The sequence below is a fragment of the Numenius arquata genome, unplaced genomic scaffold, assembly GCF_964106895.1.
Source record: "Numenius arquata unplaced genomic scaffold, bNumArq3.hap1.1 HAP1_SCAFFOLD_429, whole genome shotgun sequence".
Lineage (NCBI taxonomy): Eukaryota > Metazoa > Chordata > Aves > Charadriiformes > Scolopacidae > Numenius > Numenius arquata.
Window position 1 is genome coordinate 57,618 of NW_027415565.1, and position 23,431 is coordinate 81,048.

At 57.4% G+C, this 23,431-nt stretch overlaps 1 protein-coding gene and 1 pseudogene across 1 annotated transcript; one reads left to right on the forward strand and one right to left on the reverse strand.

The window, feature by feature from the left end:
• Nucleotides 1–2,264: 2,264 nt before the first annotated feature.
• Nucleotides 2,265–3,200, forward strand: LOC141478800 (olfactory receptor 14J1-like). The gene has a single exon (XM_074167775.1). The coding sequence runs from the start codon at nucleotides 2,265–2,267 to the stop codon at nucleotides 3,198–3,200; it is 936 nt and encodes a 311-aa protein (XP_074023876.1).
• Nucleotides 3,201–21,897: 18,697 nt separating this feature from the next.
• LOC141478801 (olfactory receptor 14A16-like) lies at nucleotides 21,898–22,814 on the reverse strand (annotated as a pseudogene).
• Between the last annotated feature and the right edge of the window lie 617 nt (nucleotides 22,815–23,431).

Sequence of the window (23,431 nt, forward strand, 5' to 3'; positions counted from 1 at the left end):
CCCGGCAGGACAGCCTATGGTGGAACTGACAGAGGGATGAAGGAAGTCTGAAAAACACCAACAGAGATGAGCTCTGTCTCCCCTCGGCTCTGGCTGTTGTCTCTGCCACTGATGCCTACGAGGAAGCACCTTATCCTTACAGTGCCAGGGTCTCATTGCCTCCCATTCCCCACCTGAGAGCCTGGGAGGTATCGGACCATAGTCCTGCCCTTGACGTTGCAGATCCCCACATCACACTGCCCCAGGAAGAGCCCTGAGCAACGTGGGAGGGACAGGATCTCCCTTCCCAGGGGCTGGGGGTCATGGCTTGGCCCTTTGGCTGAATGCAACACATCCAGGTTTCCTCAGCTCTGTTCCACCTTTACACTCCCTTTGTCTACCTGTCATCTCTGCCTCCAGTTTTCTGCTCTAAGCACCCACTGGGGAGGCTTTGTCAGTAATGGTCCTCAGTGGGACCCATTAGCCCTCCAGGAATCTTTGGACTTTGAATCTGACTTGAAATTCTTGAAAGTCATCTTCAACTTGCTCTCAGTGTTTGAGGGTCATGGACTCCGAACCAAACCCACCAGAGGGGTCATTAAACTGCCTTGGGCTGTTCCTCTGCTGCTGAGCTGGGCCGGGCTCCTGGGACGGAGGGAGCTCATGGCCACGGGGCAGCACTGCAGAGAGACAGCTCTGCCCAGGAGCAGCTCCTCTGCCAAGCGCAGCAGGGCTGAGGGCACTGCCTGCAGGTACGGAGGGGAGAGGAGTGAGGCTGGGAGAGGTTAAAGGCAGTCTGGGGTGGGAGGATGGAGAGTGCTCAAAAGAAGAGAAATCTTTGCAGTCCTTGGCACAGTAATTCTCTGGGTGGAGGGCAATGAAGCTGCAGTTCCTGAAGGGATCTTCTGAAGCTGGCATAACCCACAGCCTGTGGGGTCTCTCTCTTCTGTAGAGGTGGAGGACGTGCTCCGGAGCAGGGCTTCCCTGCTGCACCATCAGAGGGACAGGGCAGGACGGGGATGGCTGCCGGGGTCTGAACCTGAGTGTGCAGCCAGGGGTGTCCTTCAGAGCAGGGTCCCTGCGCTGCAGTGAGCTATAGTCAGGGCAGGGACTCTGCTGTCGTCCAGGGTCAGCTCTCAACCTGCCCAGGGAGCTCCTCATGGTGCTGTGGGGAGAATCTGTGGGTGGAAGGAGCAACCCCCGTCAGGGCAGGGTCCTTTTGCTGTCAAGAAATTGCTGTGTGGGTCGGGGCTGCTCACAGCTCCAGGTCACAGCCAGGACACTGGCAGAGGCAGCATCTCAAGAGGAATGTCAAGGCGGGGGCTACCTTAAAGATGAAGATCTTTCCAGGCTCTGTGATCTCAGCTTGCTTCTAAGAGAAAGGGGAAAGGGGCTGTGGAGGTTAATTAAGTCACCAGGAGTCCTGTACCATTACACTGAGGGATCAGTAGATCTGCCAGAAGCCTCCTAAGTGCCTTCACCCTCTCCTCTCCCTACAGACAGCCCCAGCATCACCTTTGCCCGCAGTGCCAGCCCTTACCTGACCTCCTCCTGAGGACCTGCATCCAGGGAGATGCCTCTGGGCAGTGCCCTGCTGCCAGGAGGGGTCTGCAGGGCAGAGCTGAGCTCAGAGCGGGTGGGATGGGGTCTGTGAGCACTGACAGGGAGGAGACTTGGGGACAGAGAAAGAGCTCCCAGCAGGGATGCCTCCAGGCAGCAGAGACCCAGATCACCCCTCTGCATCCCTCTCTGCTCAGCTGCACGGGGAAAGAGAGAAGAGTTTGGAGAAATGGACTTTGAAACAGGGCTCTTCTGTGCTCACAAAAATCCATTCAGGCATGTTTCTAGTGAGAACATCCCCTAACGGAGAGACGTGTAAGCACAGGGCACCTGCATGGTGACCAGAAGGTAACTCGTGGGCAGAGCAGCTCTCCTGACCCTGCATTAGGGCACAGGGACCCTTTTGTCCCTCAGAGCTCACCAGTGGTCAGGCTGAGAGCAATGGGGGGTTGGAAATCAGTGATCTTTAAGGTTCCTTCCAACCCGAACCCTTCTCTGATTCTACTGTGAAAGATGAGGATTTCTGCCCTTTCCAAGACAGTGCCCTCACTCAGCAGCACAAACCTGAGGTCACGAAAATGAGACGAATGAAGTTCCCTCAAAGAAAGAGAAGTAATTTTGAGGACTTTTTTTGGGAAATAGCATGGGATTGAGTCAAAGAAGTCTGCCCTAACTAGTCAATGTCTTCTCCTCTTTCAGGAGGCCCCCATGCCCAGAGTGAGCAAATGTCCAACGGCAGCTCCATCACTGTGTTCCTCCTCCTGGCATTCGCAGACACACGGGAGCTGCAGCTCTTGCACTTCTGGCTGTTCCTGGGCATCTACCTGGCTGCCCTCCTGGGAAACGGCCTCATCATCACTGCCATCGCCTGTGACCACCACCTCCACGCCCCCATGTACTTCTTCCTCCTCAACCTCTCCCTCCTCGACCTGGGCTCCATCTCCACCACTCTTCCCAAAGCCATGGCCAATTCCCTCTGGGACACAAGGCACATCTCCTATGTGGGATGTGCTGCCCAGGTCTTTCTATTTCTATTTTTGATGTCATCAGAATATTATCTTCTCACCATCATGGCCTATGACTGCTACGTTGCCATCTGCAAACCCCTGCACTACAGGACCCTCCTGGGCAGCAGAGCTTGTGTCCACATGGCAGCAGCTGCCTGGGGTGGTGGTTTTCTCAACGCTCTCCTGCACACGGCCAGTACATTTTCAATACCCCTCTGCCAGGGCAATGTCCTGGGCCAGTTCTTCTGTGAAATCCCCCAGATCCTCAAGCTCTCCTGCTCACACTCCTACCTCAGAGAAGCTGGGCTCATTGTGGTCAGTGCTTTTTTTTCTTCTGTGTGTTTTGTTTTTATTGTGCTGTCTTACGTGCAGATCTTCAGGGCCGTGCTGAGGATCCCCTCTGAGCAGGGACGGCACAAAGCCTTTTCCACATGCCTCCCTCACCTGGCCGTGGTCTCCCTGTTCATCAGCACTGCCCTGGTTGCCTATCTGAAGCCCCCCTCCATCTCCTCCTCATTCCTGGATCTAGTGGTTTCATTTCTGTACTCGGTGGTGCCTCCAGCAGTGAACCCCCTCATCTACAGCATGAGGAACCAGGAGCTCAAGGATGCCCTGAGGAAACTATTGCAATATGCTGTATTTCGGCATCAATGAAATAACTGTCTCCTATGAATCCCAGGATTGTCTCTTGTTCATAAGCTTGTTTCTTTTCTGTCCGTCCTTCCTTCCTTCCTTCCTTTTTTCCTTTCTCTATTTCTCTCTTTCTTTCCCTCTTAATTTTTGTTTTCTGATGTTCTCGTCTTCTTTCTCTCTTTGTCTCTTTCTCAGACCTGTGGCAATTTTATTCCTAATTTCATTTCCTAAGCATTTAGGTATTGTTCCTTGCCCAATGCCCTGATGTACATGACAATCCAGGCTCCCTCTGTAATTGAAACAAAACAAAGGCAGCAGCAGAACATCAAGTTTTTCAGCTCCTCTTCCTGAAAACTGTCCCGGAGCTGAGGGTGAAGCTCCTCTGACTCTGCCATCCCAGGAGGGGCTGTTTGCAAGCAGAGGCCAAGGGATGTATCACTCGGCAGTGAGTCATGATACCCTGTTGTTCTGGTTTTTGGTGGGATGGAGTTAAATGTTTTCACAGTAGCTCACAGGGGGTTGTGTTTTGGGTTTGTGATGAAAACAGTGCTGATAACACAGGGATGTTTTAGTTATTGCTGAAAGGCCCATCAAGGCTTTTTCCGCTCCTCACGCTCCCCTGCAGCGAGAAGGCTGGGGGTGCACCAGAAGTTGGGAGGGGACAGAGCTGGGACAGCTGACCCCAACTGACCACAGGGATATTCCATACCATATGACGTCATGCTCAGCAATAAAAGCTGGGGGAAGAAGAAGGAAATCAGGGATGCTTGGAATTATGGCATTTGTCTTCCAGAGTAACCACTATGCACGATGAAGCCCTGCTTTCCTGGAGATGAACACCTGCCTGATGCTTGGAAGGAGTGAATGAATCCTTTATTTTGCTTTTCTTACACATGCAGCTTTTGCTTTACCGATTAAACTTTCTCTCCACCCTCGATTTTTCTCAATTTTTCCATCCAATTCTCTCCCCCATCCCACCCAGGGGACAGTCAGCGAGTGCCTCTGTGGTTCTTGGCTGCCCACTGGGGTTAAACCATGACACCGGTTTGAAACGCCACAGCCCAGACTTAGTGCAGCACTCAAATGCAGAGGCACTGGAAATGCCCCATGGTCCTACCAAGCCCCTTCCTTGGCCAGAGGCCCATCAGGAAGTGGAAGATGGAAAGGGGCTCATGCACAGTGATCCCTGTCCATCTGAGTCTGCTTCCCACCCTCACCATCTCCGCCAGGGCAGGGTCACCCCGTAGCCCCAGGGCACCACAGTCCTCTCCCTCTGAAGAGCAGCACTTTCAGCTCCGGGCCCTGTGGGGAGCATGGGCAGGGGGGCAGGAACAGCCGGCCAGGCCAGCACGGACACACTCACATGGGGAAAGGCTCTCTGTGGGTGGGGAGGTCCCAGGAGAAGAGCAGGACACCCCGTGTGTGGAGGGGACAGACAAAAAGAGCCACCCATTGCCGTGTGTCCCACTGGGGCGGCTGCTGTGCTGCTGGGGCCACAGGAGCTGCCAGAGGAGCCCCAGGGCAAGGACCCTCGGGCTGTCCTGGGGAGCAGGGCTGGCACAGGGGGGCTGCAGGCTGCTGCTGGAGGGCATCTCCTGGGCATGACAGCAGGAGAGGCTCTGTCACAGACCTCTGTTTCATCCTTCCATGTCCAGCCTCCAGCCCTGGGACTGATGGACAGGCTGAGACCCCTCTCTCTGCTCCCCAAGGGCTGCTGTGGGGTGAGTGCCCCGAGCTCTGCAGCACCTCGAGGCAGGCACTGCTGGGGGGCCAGGCCAGACTGGGGGGCTCTGCTGGGATGGGAAGATGGCAGGGGAGGTGGGGAGAGCCAGGGAGGGCCTGGGCTGAGCTGGAAAGTGCTCAGGAGAGGAAAACGCCAGTGCAGAGCTCAGCTCTGGGAGTGTGAAGGCTGGGTGCACACAGCAGTGTTCTCACACAGCCAGCCATGGGAGAGACATGAAGGACCAGGAGAGCAGGACCTGCTCTGGGCCATGGTCCCTGGACACCCCGGGGAAGCTGCCCCAGGGTCATGGTCACCAACCAGCCTCTCACAGCTGCCCCTGCCAGCAACAGCCCCTCACCTCAGCTCAGAGAGGTGGTTTGTCCCCAAGGAAAACGTCCTTAAAGAGCCACCAGCTCTGTTCAGCTCCTTGGTCTTTGAGGGCAGTTTCCCAGGGGGTCCATCCACTAAGTCCTTAACCCCTGAAAGCTTGCTCTCCTAAAACTCATGGTCCTGATGCTTCTCTTCACCAGGCCCATATCCCTGAGGACTGGGAATTCCACCAGGGCATGGTCACTGCAGCCCAAGCTGCTGTCAGTCCTGACCTCTCTCATTAGTTCTTCCATGGCGGTGAGCAGCAGGTCCAGTGACGCTTCTCTTCTGGCCAGGCTGTCTGTCACCTCGATTAAGAAACTCTCCTGGACTCTCTCAGGGAGACTCCTGGACTGCTTACACCATGCTCTGCTGCTTTTCCAGCATGTGTCAGGAGGAATGAAGTCTCCCGGCAGGATCAGACCCCACGAGCATGATGCTTCCTGGAGCTGAAGTAGGAAGGCTTTGTCAACAGGCTCCCCTTGGCTGGGTGCCCTGTAGAAAACACCAGGCTCAAGGTGTCCTTCGTTTGCTTGGCCACAAATTTTCACCCATGAGCTCTCGACCTGTTCATTGCTCGTTTCCAAAGGCCTCTCTGTGCAGTCGATCCATTCTTTTACATCGAGGTCAACCCCCCACCCCTCCTTCCTTGCCTGTCCCTTCTGAGCAGTTTATAGTCACCGATAGCAGCTCCACTCCTGTGACTCATCCCACTCCATTTCAGTGACAGCAATCACATCACAGCTTTCTTGCTATATGTGGCTCCCAGCTCCTCCAGTTTGTCACCCATCATGCACGTATGGGTACAGAGACATTTCAGCTGTGCTGTGGATCATGTCACCTCTTCAGAGGAACATGCCCTAACTCCTTTGGGGCGTTTCACAGGTGGTTTCCCTGTTGGTTCCTCAAATATCAGCAGCCCCTGGCTCTTCTCTGTGGCCAGAAACTCCATCCCCTTACCCTGCTAAGTCGAGTTTAAAGCTGTCCTTGTGAGCTTGTTGGTGAAGACCCCCTTGCCCCACATGGTCAGGTGAATCCCATCAGCTCCCAAAAGATCCAGCTGCTCAAAGACCATGCCATGATCACAGAAGCCCAGACCTTGGGTATGACACCAGCCAGTTTGTCTCCCCCTTCTGAATCCCCTTCCTCTGACTGGGGGAACAGAGGAGAACACCACCTGCGCTGAAGGAAACGGGGCTTGTTCTGAAGCTTCCCAACAACCTGGGCGATTGCTTGGTTCCTCCTTGTCTCTGCCCAGTGACTGCTGCTCGACGGCTCCTTTCTTTGGCTGCCCTTCCTCCCGCAGGGTTTCCCGGTGCAGGGAACAGCCCTGTTCCCAGGAGATCCTTCCCTCTTGCAGTCACCCCGAGAGCGGGTCCATGGTGGGACACCAACCCCGGGAGCTGCGTGTCGGTGCGTGGTGCCCGCTCAGGCCCATCTCTGCAGCAGGGTGCTCTGCGGCGCTGGTGGGAGCTTGGTTCTGGAGCAGCTGCAGGAGTCTCTAGAGTTGTATTCCTTGGCCGGCAGGACTGTCCGTCCATCCGTCCCCATGTCCCCGGGGGCACGGCACAAAGGACGCCCCTGTCGCTGCCCGCAGGGAGGCTGCCACTGCTGACAGCCTCATTCCCCACCTCTTTTCATCCTGCATTGTGATTGGCTGACAGCCATTTCCGGGTACCTTCATGCCCACGTGTTCCCAGGCAGCCCCGCGATTGGCTGCTGTCCCGGTTTGAAGTAAAACCGAACCAATTTTCTGTTCTGTAACTTTACATCCTAGCTAGGCCTCCTCTAACTCTCTGAAATTAACGGCATATTGTGGAGAAAACTGCTCGTTCTCAGAGTGATAAGCCCAATGTTTGTGCTCCATGCCAAGGAACAGTATGCAGGGAGGCCTTTGCTTATACTTATTGTTATAACAACCAAGGTCAGCCAATTTCGTTATTTGCCCCCTTAGAGGGTCGGAAACGGAAAAAACGTAGAGGGGTCACATCGGTGGGGAGGAGTGGACAGGACAGGTGACCCAAACCTGACCAACTGGGGTATTCCATCCCATCTGCCCCATGCTCAGTATAAAAGCTGAGGGATCAAAGGGTCAGCCCCTTCCTGCGATGGCTGACGTTCAGAGAGGACTCTGTCTGTTCATCTGCCTTTGATCCCGATCCGTGTGTTCCTGACTCCAGAGCTGGAATCCAGTTCCCATTCGTCACTGAGTCCAGTCTGGGACTTCCCCAGTGCCTGCCGGTGATGTGACTGTCATCCTGGGAGCTTGATACGGTTTTGTGCATATTGTATCTATTTCATTATTTTCTTCTTTATTTTTATTTTAATATTAATTCTTCATTAAAGTAGTTTAGTTCATTCTAAACTTCTGAATCTCCTTATCTCTTTCTCCTCCTCTCTCCTCTTTTAGTGGGGGGAAGGGGGGGGGAAGGGCCATCTGCCGGTCCGGTTTTGGTAAATTCAGCCAAAACCACGACAGCTGCCCCCTCCTTCGGTGGAGGAAGGGCTGAGACATAAAAATATATACCTTCATGTAATATATAGAAATATTTATAAATGCAAATAAATACGAATATATATTTTATTTATTTATAAATAGGTAAGTATTTGTACATCTATACTTCTATATATCTATTTTTGCATGGATTTTTATATATATGTAAAAATTTATAAAGCTATGGAAACAAATATAGACCAAGAAAACCACAGGTATGAAAGGGAGACAACCTTTTTTCATGGGAGCTCACAGAGTGATCAATTAAAGTTTAAATGTGAGCAGAAGCCAAGGGAAAGGCCAGGTGGGGGTCCCCCACTTCTCCAGCTGCAGAACAAGCCCTGACAGGGCGGGCTGGGGGGGATTCCAGAGGGTGGAGGGTGCCTGGAAGGTGGTGGGGCAGGGACAAGCGGGAACATGCCCAGGGGCTACAGCCCCTTCTGGGCGGGGGGGAGCAAGTGAGCGAGAGGGGGTTTAGCTCCTGTCTGGGGTCACCCCAAAAGAGGAGCACACAGCAAAGGGGCTGGTATGTGCTTGTGAGGTCACTGCTGCTGAGTAGCCAACAGGCCAAGAGGAGGCTTCTCGTTGGGGTAGGAGCTTGTGAGGTCACTTATTGCCTGGTCTCTCCCAGGGGAGCAGAGAGCAAAGAGGGGGAGATGTGGTGGTCAGGTCTCTGGTGCCTGAGTAGCTGATAGAGCAGTAGCAAGGGCAGGGCTCTTGTAGGGGCTGGCGAGGGCACTGGTGCTGGTGTCCATGACAGACCAGAGGGAGACACGTGGCTGGGGGTTGTCCTTGGGATGTCACTCTTGGCTGAGGAGCTGATAAGCCAGGAGCAGGTCCACAGCTTGTGTAGGGGCTTGGGAGGTCACTGCAGCCTGAGCACCTCACCGGCAAGTTCATGGCAAATGGGCAGAGAGGTACTTGTGAGGTCACTCTCAGCGAGAGGCCATGAGCCCACCCATGGCTGGTGTAGCTTTTGTGACGTCACTCATGTCTGAACACCTGACGGGCCAGGAGCAGGCCCGTGTCCTGTGTCTGTGCTTCTGAGGTCACTCCTACCTGAGGAGCCAGTTGGCCAGGAACAGGCCTATGGATTGTGTAGGGGCTGGTGGGGTCACTGGTGCCTGCGCAGATGATGGGCCAGGAGCTGGAACCTGGCTGGTGGGTGTCTTTGTGCTGTCACTGGTACCTGAGGAGGCCAGGAGAAACATGTCCGGTGTGGGAGAGTTTGAGGCCACAGGTCTCTGAGGATCTTATCGGCCAGGACTAAGCCCCTGCCTCGTGTAGGTGTTTCAAGGTCACTTGTGACCGCTCAGCTGATGGGCCTGGAAGAGGCCCATGGGTTGTGTAGGTGCTGGTGGAGTCACTGCTGCCCTAACACCTGAGAGGGCAGGAGCAGGGCCATGGGCTGTGTAGGGTGTTGTGGTGTCAGGGGTGCCTGAGGAGATGATGGGTCAGGAGCCAAACCATGGCTTCTGTAGGTGTTTGTGAGGCCATTGGTGCCTGAATCAGGCCAGGAGCAGGAGCAGGGCTTGTGACTGTCGAGCTTGTGCTGTCACCGCTGATGTCACCGTGGAGCTTTTAGGCAAGGAGCGGGCATGTGGCTTGTGTGGGTGCTTCTGACGTCATTAGAGTCATATGGAGACCCCACCAAAATAGGGCTTCTTGGAAGAACCATCGTCAGCATGATTCGGAGAATGAATGGTTAAACGTAGTTAGTGTAAATCTACAGTACAGCTTGGCAAAGAACAGAGCTCGGAGCCCAGGAGCCCAGCATTCCAAGACAAGGAACTGGCCTTGTGTATAAGATAGCAGGAACAGCCTGCATGCTAAGGAGGAACCCAATTGTCTGGGGGAAGTGTCCATCTGGTCGGGACCAGTTTCGCGGTTTGGGGTCCAGCCAGCCCAGCATTCTAGGACAAAGGTAAAAGTACACGGTGAAGAAGACTGCGAGCCTTCCTCCAGAAGACCCCGGCCCACGACCACCAGGCGACAGTACGCATGTGGCCAGGGGAGGAGACTTATGATAATGAGTTCCTAGAAATAATTAGAATAGTAAGGCCTTTTCTTAGAATTAATTATAATAACCCAGCCCACATTAATGAATATGTATGCTTTTTATCATAAATAGATGCTTGTTTTACGAGCCAGTGTGCAAGTTAGGAGGAGCAATCCCCCTTGCACCCGGTGCTGCAATAAACATGCCTGCTTTATAACTCTCTGCGAGTTGTAGAGTCTGTTTCCACACCTCAAGTAGAAACCCGTACCCAACACACACACAGGTGTGACAGTGTGACTCCTGAGCAGCCAGGGGTGGCAGCAGGAGGGTGTGAGGTCACTGTCACTATCACCCCTGAGTACATGGGGGTGGCAGCAGGAGGGACGTGAGGTGACGTCCCCGGTGTCCCCCCGTGGCCGTGGGGTCGGTGCATCAGAGGGGCATGGCGGGGGCCGGGAGCTGCCCGTCCCTGTGTCTGCGAGGCCGAAGGAGCAGCCCCTGCAGCCCCGGCTGGAGCAGTCGGGGTGGGGGTGGCTCGGGGGCACCGCAGGGATGTGCCTGGGCCTGGCGCCAGGAGGAAACCACAGACTTCCTGCCTGGGCACTGCGGAGGGAGCAGGGGGAGCACGGCGAGGCCACGGGGGCTGTGGGTTGTGCACCTGCAGGCTCCGGCTCCCCATGCGCCCGCGGGGAATAACGGCCCCCGGGTGAGAGATGCTGAGAGTCAGGGAGACGTCTGAGCCTCTGGGCTGCCTGTCTGCTGCCAGGGCAGGGACGTGTTCCAGCTCCGGCTCCTGCCAGGGACTCACCGTGGGGCTCTCCAGGGAGGGACAGACAAGCCAACGCTCCTGGCATGGAGCTCTTCCCCTGGCCAAGGAGCTCTCCCAGCACAGCCAGCTCCGGAGCAGGGGCAGGGGCTCTTTCCTCCCCATCCTGACACAGGATCTGGTGCAGTCCCCGCTCCAGGCTGGACGCGGCTTAGGGGCGGCTGGACACTTGCCTCGTGGCTTCTTGGGCCAGCCCAGCGCGGGAGATGCTCAGCGCTCCCAGTCCCCACAGCGGGGTGCAAGGGCTGACCCACCCCTTTCCCCTCCACACCCGCCTTCTCCCGTCACGATCCCCCACCCCAGCCACCATGACACCCACCGTGGGACATCCGTGTTCCTCATATATGGTCATGAGCGGCGCTGGAGAAGTTCATTGGAGGGCTGGGCTGTGTCGGAGGGGAGATGGCTCCCGATAACCTCTAAAAAGGTGCTGCTGCTTCGATTGGCTCCTTCTGCAGCTGGGTTGGCGTCTGCAGAGATATATCACCCTCCCATCGTCGTTGTCCCTGTCAGGAGCCGTGAGAGGGAGTGGGGTGCAGCAGGGCCGTGCCAGCGGGGCAGGAGGCTGAGGATGGGAATGGAGGGACTCCTGTCCCCTCGCGTGCTGTGGCTGCTCCTCTGGGTGCAGCTCTGCAGAGGTAAGTGCTGGCTGCCTTTTCCCACAGCCCGGGGCCATCGGGTACCAGTGGGGTCATCAAGATGCCTTCGGGAACAGGGTTTCTTTCCAAGGGCCACTGAGATGAGGGTCAGAAGGTGCTCGAGTCCATGGACCTTGGCCCTTTGCCTGTGTCCATCTGGGTTAGAGATGGTGTCTCCACTTCCAGGGCCCCAGTATTTAGGGTAGCCCATGTTTGGTTGTGTTTATAGACACCCCATCTTCAGGTACCCTTTTGGGTACCCAGGTGGTGTGCAAAGGGAGCTTCAGGCTTGGGGGACATGGTGCTGTTAAGGGGTGCTGGGCTGGGGAGGAGCAGATGGCCTGTGCGGGGCCGGGGGTACAGGTTTTGGGTGGACATGGGCCCACCTTTGAGGTGGGAGGAGGCGCTGAGGGCTGTGGGGCAGCAAATGGCCCAGCGGGTCTGGAGTTGGCACCCCCAGCCTGCACAGCCCATGGGGAGGGGAGGGACACCCACCCTTCCCCAGGGAGAGCCTGGAGGGGAGAGGGCTCCATCCTGGTGCCTGTGACGGGCAGGGGGGACCCCAGACCTGCAGTCTGTGGCTCGGTGCTCTCCTGACCAGTCCCATGTTGGTGTTTGAAGGGGCTGCAGAGGTGAGGCTGGAGGATGGCGGTGGGCGCTGCGCTGGGAGAGTGGAGGTGAAACACCAGGACCAGTGGGGGACCGTGTGTGATGACTCCTGGGACATTCATGATGCTGCAGTGGTTTGTAAGCAGCTGGGCTGTGGGGCTGCTCTTGGAGCTCCTCGATATGGACACTTTGGGCTAGGATCTGGCCCCATTTGGATGGATGATGTTGGGTGCGATGGCACCGAGTCTGCGCTGTCCGACTGTAAACACCGTGGATGGGGTCAAAGCAACTGTGATCATTCTGAAGATGCTGGAGTGACATGTTCAGGTAAGGAGCCACCATTCCCCACCTTTGGGACCGGGATGGGGGAAGGGACCTGGCTGTGCCCTCGGGGAGCAATGAAGGGATGCCAGAGCAGGGTCCTGTGTTGCTGGTCCCACTGCCCAGCTGGGACTGTCGTTGCTGGTGTCCCTGGTCCCTGAGGAAAGTTCAGTGGGTTCCACCCTGGGTGTCCACCCACTGCCGGGCCCCAAGATGGTTCTGCCCACCCTCAGTTGGTGCCTGGGGTTGGGAGATGAATCCCCCTCCCTGCCCCAGGGTTTTTGTTGGTTCTCATCTTTCTCCTCCAAGTCAGCCAGGACCTGTCTGGCATTGCTGAGGGCCAGGTTCCCCTGTGCCAGAGGCACCGAGAGCTGCTCACGTGGACACTCACAGCCCCAGAGAAGGGCACAGAGTGTCCAGGGGCTTTTGGGTTGTTCCTCCTGGCAGACACGAGTTCCTCAGCCAAAGCAAAGGGGCCGCTCAAAGGGAAGCAGCCCCACCTTGGGCAGAGGAGCCGGGTGGCACCCGGCACCCCATTCCTCTCCCAGGTTCACCCCGTGAGAGCCAACCCATGGGGACATGGCCCTGCTCTGTCAGTGCTGAGCCACCTTCCCCAGCCCCCGCCTCCCTGTGCCCAGGGGCTTTGCCAGCACTTTCTGGCTCTCCCGGGTGCCTGTCCTTGCCCTGGGAGCTGGTGTCAGCCCAGGGCTGCTCCTCTGCCCGCTCCCCTGCCCTCTGCCCGGCCGTCGGTGGGGATGTGCGTGCCTGGCAGTGCCCTCTGGCCCTGGTTGAGTACCCCCTCCCCGGGCAGGTGCCGTAGTGGGGGGCTGGCGCAGACACCGGCTGCAGGTACAGCCGTGCCACACCTGTACCCTGTGACACCTCCCATCTAACAGCAGTGTCCCAACAGCCTGGTTGGATTTGTTGTTATCTCAACCATTCGATCGATCCCCACATTGGGTGCCAAAAAGGACTGTGGTGGTTTAGCCTCAGACGGCAACAAAGAACCAGGCGACTGCTCTCTCAACCCCCCACCACCGTGGGGAGAGTTGGAAGAAAAAGGCAAAACTTGTGGATTGAGACAAAGGCAGTTTAACAGAACAGCAAAGGGCACAGGAAAACAACAGCAATAACACTGACAGAGGGATGTACAAACACAATTACAATACCATGGCCGTGCATGTCCCCTGAACGAGCAGGGTTCAGCTGCTGCCGTGAGTGAGGTGGCAGGAGCAGAGCTGAGCCCCGCTCTCTGCAACACGACTCCCCTGCAGCAGCCCCTTCCCCACAGCGTTTCCTTCTGCAGGGAGTCAGCCAGAAGCGCCCCTGGCCCCAAGGGCTGCGTGCCCCAGCCCCACCAGCTGCTCCTCTGCGTGCCCCTCTCTCCTGGCAGGGCTCTGCCCGCTGTCCCGCTGCCCTGGGAGGTCTCTGCCTTCTCCAGACAGGGAGAAGATTCGTGCCGTGGGAGGCGAGAAGGGCTGCTCTGGCCGAGTGGAGGTCTGGCACCGCGGCTCCTGGGGGACGGTGTGTGACGACTCGTGGGACATGCAGGATGCCCAGGTGGCCTGCAGGCAGCTGGGCTGTGGCCCTCCGCTGTCTGCCCTGGTCAAGGCTGCGTTTGGGGAGGGCACGGGCCCCATCTGGCTGGAGCAGGTGGAGTGCCGGGGCACAGAGCCATCTCTGCAGGACTGCATGGCCCGGCCTGGGGACAACGGTGCCTGCCGCCATGAGGAGGACGCTGCCGTCAACTGCTCAGGTGAGCGGCAGGGCTGGGACACCTCACAAGGAGCCCCTTTCCCCTTTGGGTCCCATCGTGGCTCCAGAGCTCCTGGATGTTTGGGTGGGATGTGTCAGGGATGTCTGCACATGCCCCCGTGCGCACACACACACACACACGGTGTGTCAGAGAGGAGGCTCCCTGGTACCTGCACCCCCACCCTCTCAGCCCAACTCTCCTTCTCCTCCTCTGCAGATGCACCCAGGACGGCAGCAACAATCCCGCGAGCAGGTAACCCGTCCTCCCCACCAGCGCTGGGTCTTCCTGGGGCCAGGCTGTGACCCACAGCCGGAGGGAAAGCCTCCTTGCTCGGCTGTGGAACTCTCAGGCGGATGCATCGAGGTGCAGGGGGGGAGAATTTGGGGAGGGCTGTCACCCCGGAAGGTGGGAGCTTCCCCATCAATCATCCACTGAACCCCCGTATGAAATGGGGATCAGGTCTGGGGTGTCCCGGCCCCCCACCTCTCCCAGCCCTGGTGCTGCCCTGTCTGTGTTCCTGCCATGCAGATCCCACCCGGGGCCGTCCGACTGGCAGCGGGAGAGTCTCCTTGCCCGTCATCATCTGTATCATCCTGGGAGCCCTTCTCTGCCTGCTCCTGGCCCTCCTGGCCGGGCAAGTGCGAAGCGCCAGGGCTGGCCGCAGGGGTGGGTCCCTTCCCAGGGGAAGATGCCTCCTGGCAAGGCCAGGGGTGCCCTGGGGTGTCAGGGAGTGGTACAGGCAGAGCCGGGGGGACAGGAGTGTGAGCTCTCTGGGGGATCCCATCCTCTCTCTGACCATCCCTGGGCCAGCCCTGCCTCTGTCCGCAGGCTCTGAGAGAGCTCAGGAGCCCTTCCCGGAGGCCGTGTACGAGGAGATCGGTTACAGCCCAGCATGGCAGAAGCAGGCAAGGTTCAGCGGCTCAGGTTGGTGTGCGTCCCTCATGGAGGACACATCTAGAGTGCTCTTGGCCCTGGCTCCCACCCAGGGTTGGTCCCTCCATCCCCCTGGCCCATGGTCCGTGTGGTGCTGGGGCTGTGGGGTGTGTGGAGGGAGCAGCCGGGCCCTGGGCCCAGGAGAGAAGCTTTCTCTGCCCCAGCTCTGCCCGTCCCAGGTGGGGACAGCCCCTCTCTGCCGGCCCCTGCACCCTGGGGGACCCCTGAGGGGGGAGGGCAGGGTCTGTGCCAGGGCAGCCCCGGGAGATGGGGTTTGTCCCAGGGGAGCAGGGTGACTCCTGAGCCCTCGTCCCCATGCAGCCGTGGCTCTGCGGGTCCCCCGTCCCCAGCAGCGCTGAGCACAAGCTGGGTCAGCAGAGCGCACTCCCCTAACACCCGCTGGGCCTCTCTCCAGGCTCCTATTCAGAGGGGTCCCTGACCAAGCTGCAGTCCTACCCTGGGGACAGCGAGGAGGAGGAGGGTGCGGGGTCAGCACCAGGTACCGGGGGGCGGGAAGGGGTGGATCTCTCCTCCCTGCAGACGTGTGATAGACAGCAGTGTCAAGGGGGGTCACCGTCAGAATTGGGGAGGACATGGGGGATCTCCTGTGGGGCTGCCAACGCCAATGTCTGAGCCCCACGTCCCTGCGTATCCTCCCATCCTCTGCTCTGCAGAACGCATCTGCTCCCTGTCACCAGCTCCCCTCTCCTTTCAGACGTCCCTGTCCTGCCCGGAGGTGACCCAGCAGATGGCTATGATGATGCCAGGGAGGTTTCTGACCCTGGGCAGGATCCTGCCCCTGGGAGGGAAGCCTGGGAAATGCCCAGGATGCCAGAGGAAGGAGCAGGGCCCAGGGATGCAGCTGGAGGTGAGAGGGAAAGAGCGAGCGGCCGGTTCCTGGGGTGCCATCCCTGGTGCTGGATGAATCGCTGCCACCCTGAGAGCCCAAGCTGCTGGGATGGGGGAACCTGCCCCAGGAGTGTTCCTTGGGGGCACCGTGGGTGGGAGAGGGAGCTGACCCTCTCAGGAGTGGTGAGGAGGAGGGAGGAAGGTGATGCACAAAGCAGGAGGGGCACCCCATGGGCTGAGCGTGCCATGGCCTGCCTTGCTGCTCTCTGGGGCAAAGCTGCTCTCCCAGAGAAGTGCTGGGGCCCCCGGAGCAAAGGGGGATGGCTGGTCCCTGTCCCCAGAGAGCACGGGCTATGACGACGCTGCAGAGGTGTCTCTGGCACAACCCCCTGAGGACACAGAGGCTGTGACAGCGGAGCTCAGAGCACAAGAGTCCCTGAGCCCCGGGCCAGGAGAGCCCGTCCCTGCAGTGCAGCTGGGTGCAGCCAGGAGGGAGGAGAGGTCTGTGCAGCTGGGAGAGCCCTGAGCACCAGGGAACCCTCTCCCTTTTCCCAGGGGCAGCACAAACTGCCAGAGGGTTCCTCCATTTGTATTCCCCTGTTTTCACCCCCTGCCCCCAGATTGGTTCTTATTAAAAGCCTTTGAGCCAGAGCTGTGCTTGCCTGCCCGGGTGCTTGAGTGTCTCCCTGAGGAGCACTGGAGGAAACCAGAGCACAAAGACGTGGCAGTGGGGAAGGGGCATGTCTCGGGGACAGCGGGCTCGGGGTCAGGCCGTGGGGCTGTGAGAGCCCACGGTCCCTGGGAGCTATTTCTGCTGACAGAGACATTTCCATCCTGCCAGCCCCATTTTCCAGCCAAAATGGTTCTCTGCAAGGTCCCGTGATGGACCTCAGCCCATCTCCTCACCCCAGGGTTCCCCAGTTGCTCTTTCCCTCAGGCTCTGCCTGGGCCACGCTGGTCCCGTGGCGCAGAGGTGATGACAGAGCTGCTGTGTTGGGGTGAGCCCTGGGCTGTGGCCCCACAGAAGGGAGCCCTCGGGTGTCTGCAGTGCCCTGAACACCCCAGCCAGCCCCAGGGGGTTCCCAGCCCATGGATCACCTCCCACTGTGGGGAGGAGGCAGCTCTGCTCCCACTGCCCTGGCACAGAGGGTGCGGAGCCACTTGCTGGGGCACACGGGGCTGGGATTGCCCCTTCCCTGGCTCTGCCAGCACCCCAGTCTCCATGGGCTGGTCACAGAATCACAGAGTCGCAGAAGGATATGGGGTTGGAAAGGAAGCTCTGGAGATCATCTAGTCCAACCCCCCTGCCAAAGCAGCTATACCCAGAGCAGGTTGCACAGGAATGTGTCCAGGTGGGTTTGGACCGTGCTGGGTCAGCCAACTCCAACAAAATTTAGGGCAAGAAAGACATCTGGGGGGCAGCGTGTTCCCAGGAGAGCACCATCTAGGAAGCTGCATCAGAACTGCTGGGTGCAGAGCTCACGGGTGCCATGGTTCTTCTTCCCAGTGGACACCGTTGTTTCCTGGCTGAGTTGGCCGTCTCTCAGTGCTCTCCGGTGCAAGCTGCCGTGCAAACTGCTGCGCCCTGACTGTCGTGCCGTGCCCCGTTCTCCCGCCCAGGGAGCCCGTCCTTGCCGTGGTGCTCCCAGGGGACGCCCTGGGTGATGCCCACTGGCTGCTTCCTTGCTCAGCCCTAAAAAAGGGCTTCTTTTAAGAGGGGGAAAGTGGCCTCACCGTTTATGCCTCATTTAGATCTGCCACCGGTGGTGCTGGCTCCATCCACACCACCTCAGCAGCCGCCCACAACCTGCTGGTTCCCGGCACAGGCCACTTTCCCCAGCTTCGAGAAGCCCCCAAAAGAGCCCCTTGAAGGCCCTTTTCTTCGCAATTCCCTTCCCCAGTGGGGACTCACCTGCACTGGAGCTGGGCTCCTCAGCGAGAGGAGACCAGTCCTTCCCTGGTCACAAACAGCAGGTCCAGCTCCTTCCCTCCTTGGCTCCCTCACCAGCGACACACACCACCCCACACCACCCCATCAGTGGCCAGCACAGGCCCGTGATAGGGATCCCCAGTGACCTCCGGGGTCCCCAGTGACGGGACCCCAACACTGCTGGGGAGCAGAGGCTACAGTTTGCCTGCACGATGCCAGACTGTGGTGCCCAGCGCATCCGTGCTCCCCTTTTATAGTAGGGCAGGGAGACACGTCCCCCCTTTGTGACATCACGGTGCAGTCAGAGCCCCCCTTTGTGACATCACGGGGCCTCATGAGAGGCTGGGACATTGTCATGTCCCACTCAGGAAAGAGGGGGGTGAGTGACTCAGATTCACAAATGCCCAGTGGCGCGGACTCAGGTGAGACAAAGCTCAAGGTCCGAATACAAACATTTATTAGGTCAGTGACCAGGTCTTAACGAGGTCCATGATAATTGCTTTGGTAAATAACAAGTTACAACAAGCGGTAAGGTATGTATTGTGTTAATTAGCAACGGGTATACAACAAGTTATGGCGAGCGGTACTGAATAACAGACATAGAATGAATGACGGGAAGCGGTACGGTATGCCTTCCGTTACTTCTTTGAACTCAGCATCGTTCAGGCATTTAGGCACCTCAGGAGGTCTCTGCTCATACCTCCTGCTCACCACAGGCTCAGCGATGGGATCGGGTCGCTCAGGACTTAATCCAGGAAGGAATTAAAAATACTGAAGGATGAAGACTCTGAGGGTCCCAAAGCCCTCCCATTCCAGAGAATGACAGTGCCCTGTCCTGCAGCTTCTCCTGGCTGGGAAGTGCTCCAGGTCAAGGGCACCATTGTGGGTCTCTGCTGATCTTGCTCCCAGTTCTTAACCTCTGCCTTGTACTGGGAGCCCAAAAGCTGGCCCTGTGTTCTGATGTGCTCTAATGAGTGATGAGTGGGGAGAGATAATCACTTCCCTCCATCTCTGGGTGAAGCTCCTGCTCATACAGCCCTGGAAACTTCTTCCCTACCCAGCACATGCTAATGGAAGGTGTTTTGCCTTTTGTCCCATGGGTATGTTCCAGAGAACTGCATCCCAGTCAGATGATCCCCAGCCCCTATCACTGGAGGGGGCTGCTCTATCCCAGGTTCAGGACCCATTGGTAGTTCTTGTTGGATTTCAGGAGGTTTGTGGCAAAGTGTCCCTCCCACCTGCCAGGGTTTTGCTGAATGGCATCTTGAAGGCACGGGAACATGCCTGAACATGGCCCCGTCCCCATCAGGAAGGTGGCCGGCAGCCTGGGCAGGATGGTGGAGCTGCAGCAGGCCTCCAGGCAGGATGAGTTTCTCATGAAGAGGTACATGGGGGTGGGGAGGTGCCTGTCAGCCACCACCAGCACAACAGTGGAGATGTTTGCAGCCATGGCCATGGGGCAGAGTATCAGGAATAGCAGGAAGAGAGGAACCTGCAGCTCAGGGTGACTGCTCAGTCCCAGGATGGTGATGGATGATTCCAGGATCCCAGGATAGTCCCTTCATGATGGGCGAGAGATTAATACAAGCTGAAGTCTCCATGGAGGGCCCTAAAGGAATGGAAAACACAGGCCTAGGGCTGGTGAAAATATAATCCTAAAAACCTAAGAAAGTAAAATATTAGAAAACAAAAAAGCCCTCATGAGCATGATTCTGGCAGCAGCAGCGAGAAAGACCCTGACAGAATGGGGACTTTCCAGCAGCGGCCAGAAGGGTGGTCCAATTTGCTGAGACTAGTCCCTGAGCCCCTGATCTATGGGGAGGTGTCTGAGGAGGGCTTTGGGTTAGAGACCAACTTTGGCAAGAGCTATGGGACACGGGGTGTCAGTGGGTGCCAGCATGAAACCGCTCTGATCTTTAGTGACAGCGGTGGTGAATGGGGTGTCAGAGCCCTGTCTGTGTGCACCCCCACTGCACTGGAATCAGTAGAGATCAATAAAGGGTTTTTTTTTCTTTTTATAATAGTCTTTCTGTGTGTGAGCCTTTTGCAACACTCACGGCTCCCACCCAGCTCCAGTTACTTTGGGATACCATGGTTCCCCTTCTGTACCAGGAAGAATCTCAGTGTGAGGACATCCCCCAAGGCTCACACGTGCACCCAGCACAGCGTGAGGCACTCGTCCCCTGGGAAGCTCTCTCTGCTGGTGCTCGGTTCCTACTGTGGGTGAGGACCATCACAGCCCATCTCCAAGCACAGCCTGGCCAGGATCTCCTGGGACTGCACAGCCAGGCCATGGTGACCAGCTCCAAGCAGAGACACACACGGCAGGTCCCTGCATGGGATCCCAGCAGGACACATGGAGACCCCCAACACCCAGCCCACAGGGACTGTGGCAACGCCTGTCGGCTGAAACTGTGCTGGGGAGCGTGGGGCAAGAGGAGGAGACCTCCTCACTGGGGCTGGACAAGCCCCACTGCCCAGCATGGCCCCACAGCCCTGCGGTGAAGGCACCACACAGATCAGGGTGTGTTCATGAGGTGGGGAAAGGTCCCCACCAGCACAGTCCCCATGGCCACCCTCCCTGCCCCCACCCCCAGCAGCCCCCCAGTTGGACGCTCCCCTCCCCATTGCCCTGGGGCAGCTTCCCCAGGATGGCCAGGGAACATGGCACAGACCAGCTCCTCTCTCTGCCCCTCTCATGACTTGCTTCCTTCTCCAGGAGACCTGGCTCTGCCCCACATGCCCACTGGAGCAGGTCCTCACCCGGCATGGTCACACAGCTCCGCTGCCATTGGGGCTTTCCTCTCCTGGGACCTTCCCAGACCAGTCCAGCCCCTCTCTGGCTCTCCCCCACCTCCCCTGCCCTCTCCCAGCCCAGCCCAGCAGAGCCCCCCAGTCTGGGCTGGCCCCACAGCGCTGCTCCCCACAGGGTGCTGCAGAGCTCTGGGCACTCCCCCCACAGCCCCAGCCCCTCTGAAGGGCACAGCAGCTGCTGGGGGCAGAGAGGGCTCTCAGCCTCCCCGTCCCCCCGGGGCTGGAGCTGGCCCCAAGTGCCAGCAGAGGCCACTCACTCTCTGCCTCTCCTGCATTCAGCTGCAGGGCATCCCCAGCCCAAACTGCCTTTGCCCCGCTCCGCCTCCCCGCCTGCCCTGCTCCCCAGGACAGCAGGAGAGTCCTGGCCCTGGGGCTCCTCAGGCAGCTCCCGCATCTCTCCAGTCTCCCTTCCCTCTGCCTGATGCATCTTCACTGCCTCCCACGGCCCTGCACACTCCTGCTCTCTGGGTTCCTGCCTCTAGTGCTTTATCCTGGGGGGGAATTAACCTCTGAGAGTGTTTCACCTTCTGAATCTCCATCCACTTCCCACCCCAGAGTGCATGGAGTGTCTCCATCCTCTCCTGACCCCTCCAGATTGCTTTCCACATGGACTGACACCTGCCATCAGACCCATCATAGCTGGGACAGCCTGAGGAAGGGGACTGGGAGCTGATATACTGATTCTAATGCTCCTGGACACCAAGAAGAGAGCCTTCATAAAGTTCTCTGTATCCAACAGATTCCAGTGATGCTGTGAGATTATTCCCACAAATACAAGGAGAAAACAAGGTGGAAAGACACTTGGAAAGTCCAATTCCTTTGGATTTTCCTTAGCTATAACTCTATCAAGGAGAGTCCAGCCTTCAGACACTATATTTCAAAGGTCTCCTTTTATTTCAGAGATGCCGTTATGGAGGCAAGAGGTGACTCCTGGTTCTTCAGGGATCAGACGCAACAGGACAGAGCTCCAACAGAAGTGCTATGAACCCAAGAAATTACCTCGAAGGAGTATGATCAGTGAAAGAAAAGCAGAGGTTTTGTCTATAATAAATTTTGGGAGCTCTGCAGTGAAGGAGAAGAAAATTACTGGTGATAGTGGAAGATCCATTGAACAGTTTTCTCAGGGCGTCCCTGAGCTCCTGGTTCCTCATGCTGTAGATGAGCGGGTTCACTGTTGGAGGCACCACCGAGTACAGAACAGCCATCATTAGGTCGAGGGATGGGGAGGAGATAGAGAGGGGTCTCTGTGTCACAGAGAACGTGGATTGATATATATTTACAAATGGCACAGATAATGCCATTGCTGTGTGGACAAGATTATAAGAAGTAAAACAAAGCAAAAAACCCCAAACTCACGGCCAAAAGGAATAAATACAACCAAAGACTGTGTGGGCCTGTGATGAGTTACATTAGGTTTTATTTGCAGTAGAAGGAGGGCAGTTTAATGCTTCTGAAAATCACTCAGTTCTCAATTTCCACAAGGCATCCTTGAGCTCCTTATTCCTCATACTGTAAATGAGGGGGTTCACTGCTGGAGGCACCACGGAGTAAAGAACTGCCATCAACAGATCCAGGGATGGGGAGGAGATGGAGTGGGGCTTCAGGTAGGCAAAGAAGCAGTGCTGATAAACAGGGAGACCACGGCCAGGTGAGGGAGGCACGTGGAAAACGCTTTGTGCCATCCCTGCTCAGAGGGGATCCTCAGCACGGCCCTGAAGATCTGCACATAGGACACTACAATGAACACAAAACACACAAAGAATAAACAGGCACTAAGTACAAGAAGCCCAACTTCCCTGAGGTAGGAGTGTGAGCAGGAGAGCTTGAGGATCTGGGGGATTTCACAGAAGAACTGGTCTATGCCATTGCCTTGGCAGAGGAGTATTGAAAATGTACTGGCCGTGTGTAGAAGAGCATAGAGAAACCCACTGCCCCAGGCAGCTGCTGCCATGTGGACACAAGCTCTGCTGCCCAGGAGGGTCCCGTAGTGCAGGGGTTTGCAGATGGCAACGTGGCGGTCGTAGGACATGACGGTGAGAAGATAAAACTCTGCTGAGATCAAGAATGCAATAAGAAAGACCTGGGCAGCACATCCCGAGAAGGAGATGACGCTGGTGTCCCAGAGGGAATTGGCCATGGCTTTGGGGAGAGTGGTGGAGATGGAGCCCAGGTCGAGGAGGGAGAGGCTGAGGAGGAAGAAGTACATGGGGGTGTGGAGGCGGTGGTCACAGGCTATGGCAGTGATGATGAGGCCGTTGCCCAGGAGGGCAGCCAGGTAGATGCCCAGGAAGAGCCAGAAGTGCAAGAGCTGCAGCTCCCGTGTGTCTGCGAATGCCAGGAGGAGGAACTCAGTGATGGAGCTGCCGTTGGACATTTGTTCCCTCTACACATGTGGGCCTGTTCAAAAAAGGAAAAGAGAACGAGGAGTCAGTACAGACACCTCTGAGCAGAACCTCTTCCACTTGTCACACTGAGCTCCCCCAAATGACCTCTGTCCTTCCAGGGAGACCTTGGTGCAGATCCTGGCGTGATCCTTGGTTGGTGCTGGCTGAGGGTGCAATGGGAAGCAGGGGACTCTGCTGGGGGCTCCAGAGGAGTCAGTCGTGCTGTGCAGCAACAGGCAGAGAGGAACCAGGAGTGGTCGCAGGTTACATCTACCCCTGAGAGGAAAGAGCTTCTGACCATTGTCACTCCCAGGTCCCCTGGATGCGGAACAGAGCTCAGAGGGGGTGTGTGTGGGGGGGTGTGTGTGTGTGTGTGTGTGTATTTTTCTGCTGTTGCCCCTGTCCCACCTGAGGAGTCATTTCTGAAGGCAGAAATCCCTGGCATTTTTGCTACACTACAAGTGCTGTTTTGAGAGTCCTGGGAGGCAACAGGACAGACCCTCAGTGCAGAAGGAGGAGAGCTGCTCTCTCCATCACTCCTGCTCTCAGCTGCTTTGTGCTGGAACCCCTTTGGTCTGGAGGATGATCCCATGGAGAGCAGAGGAGT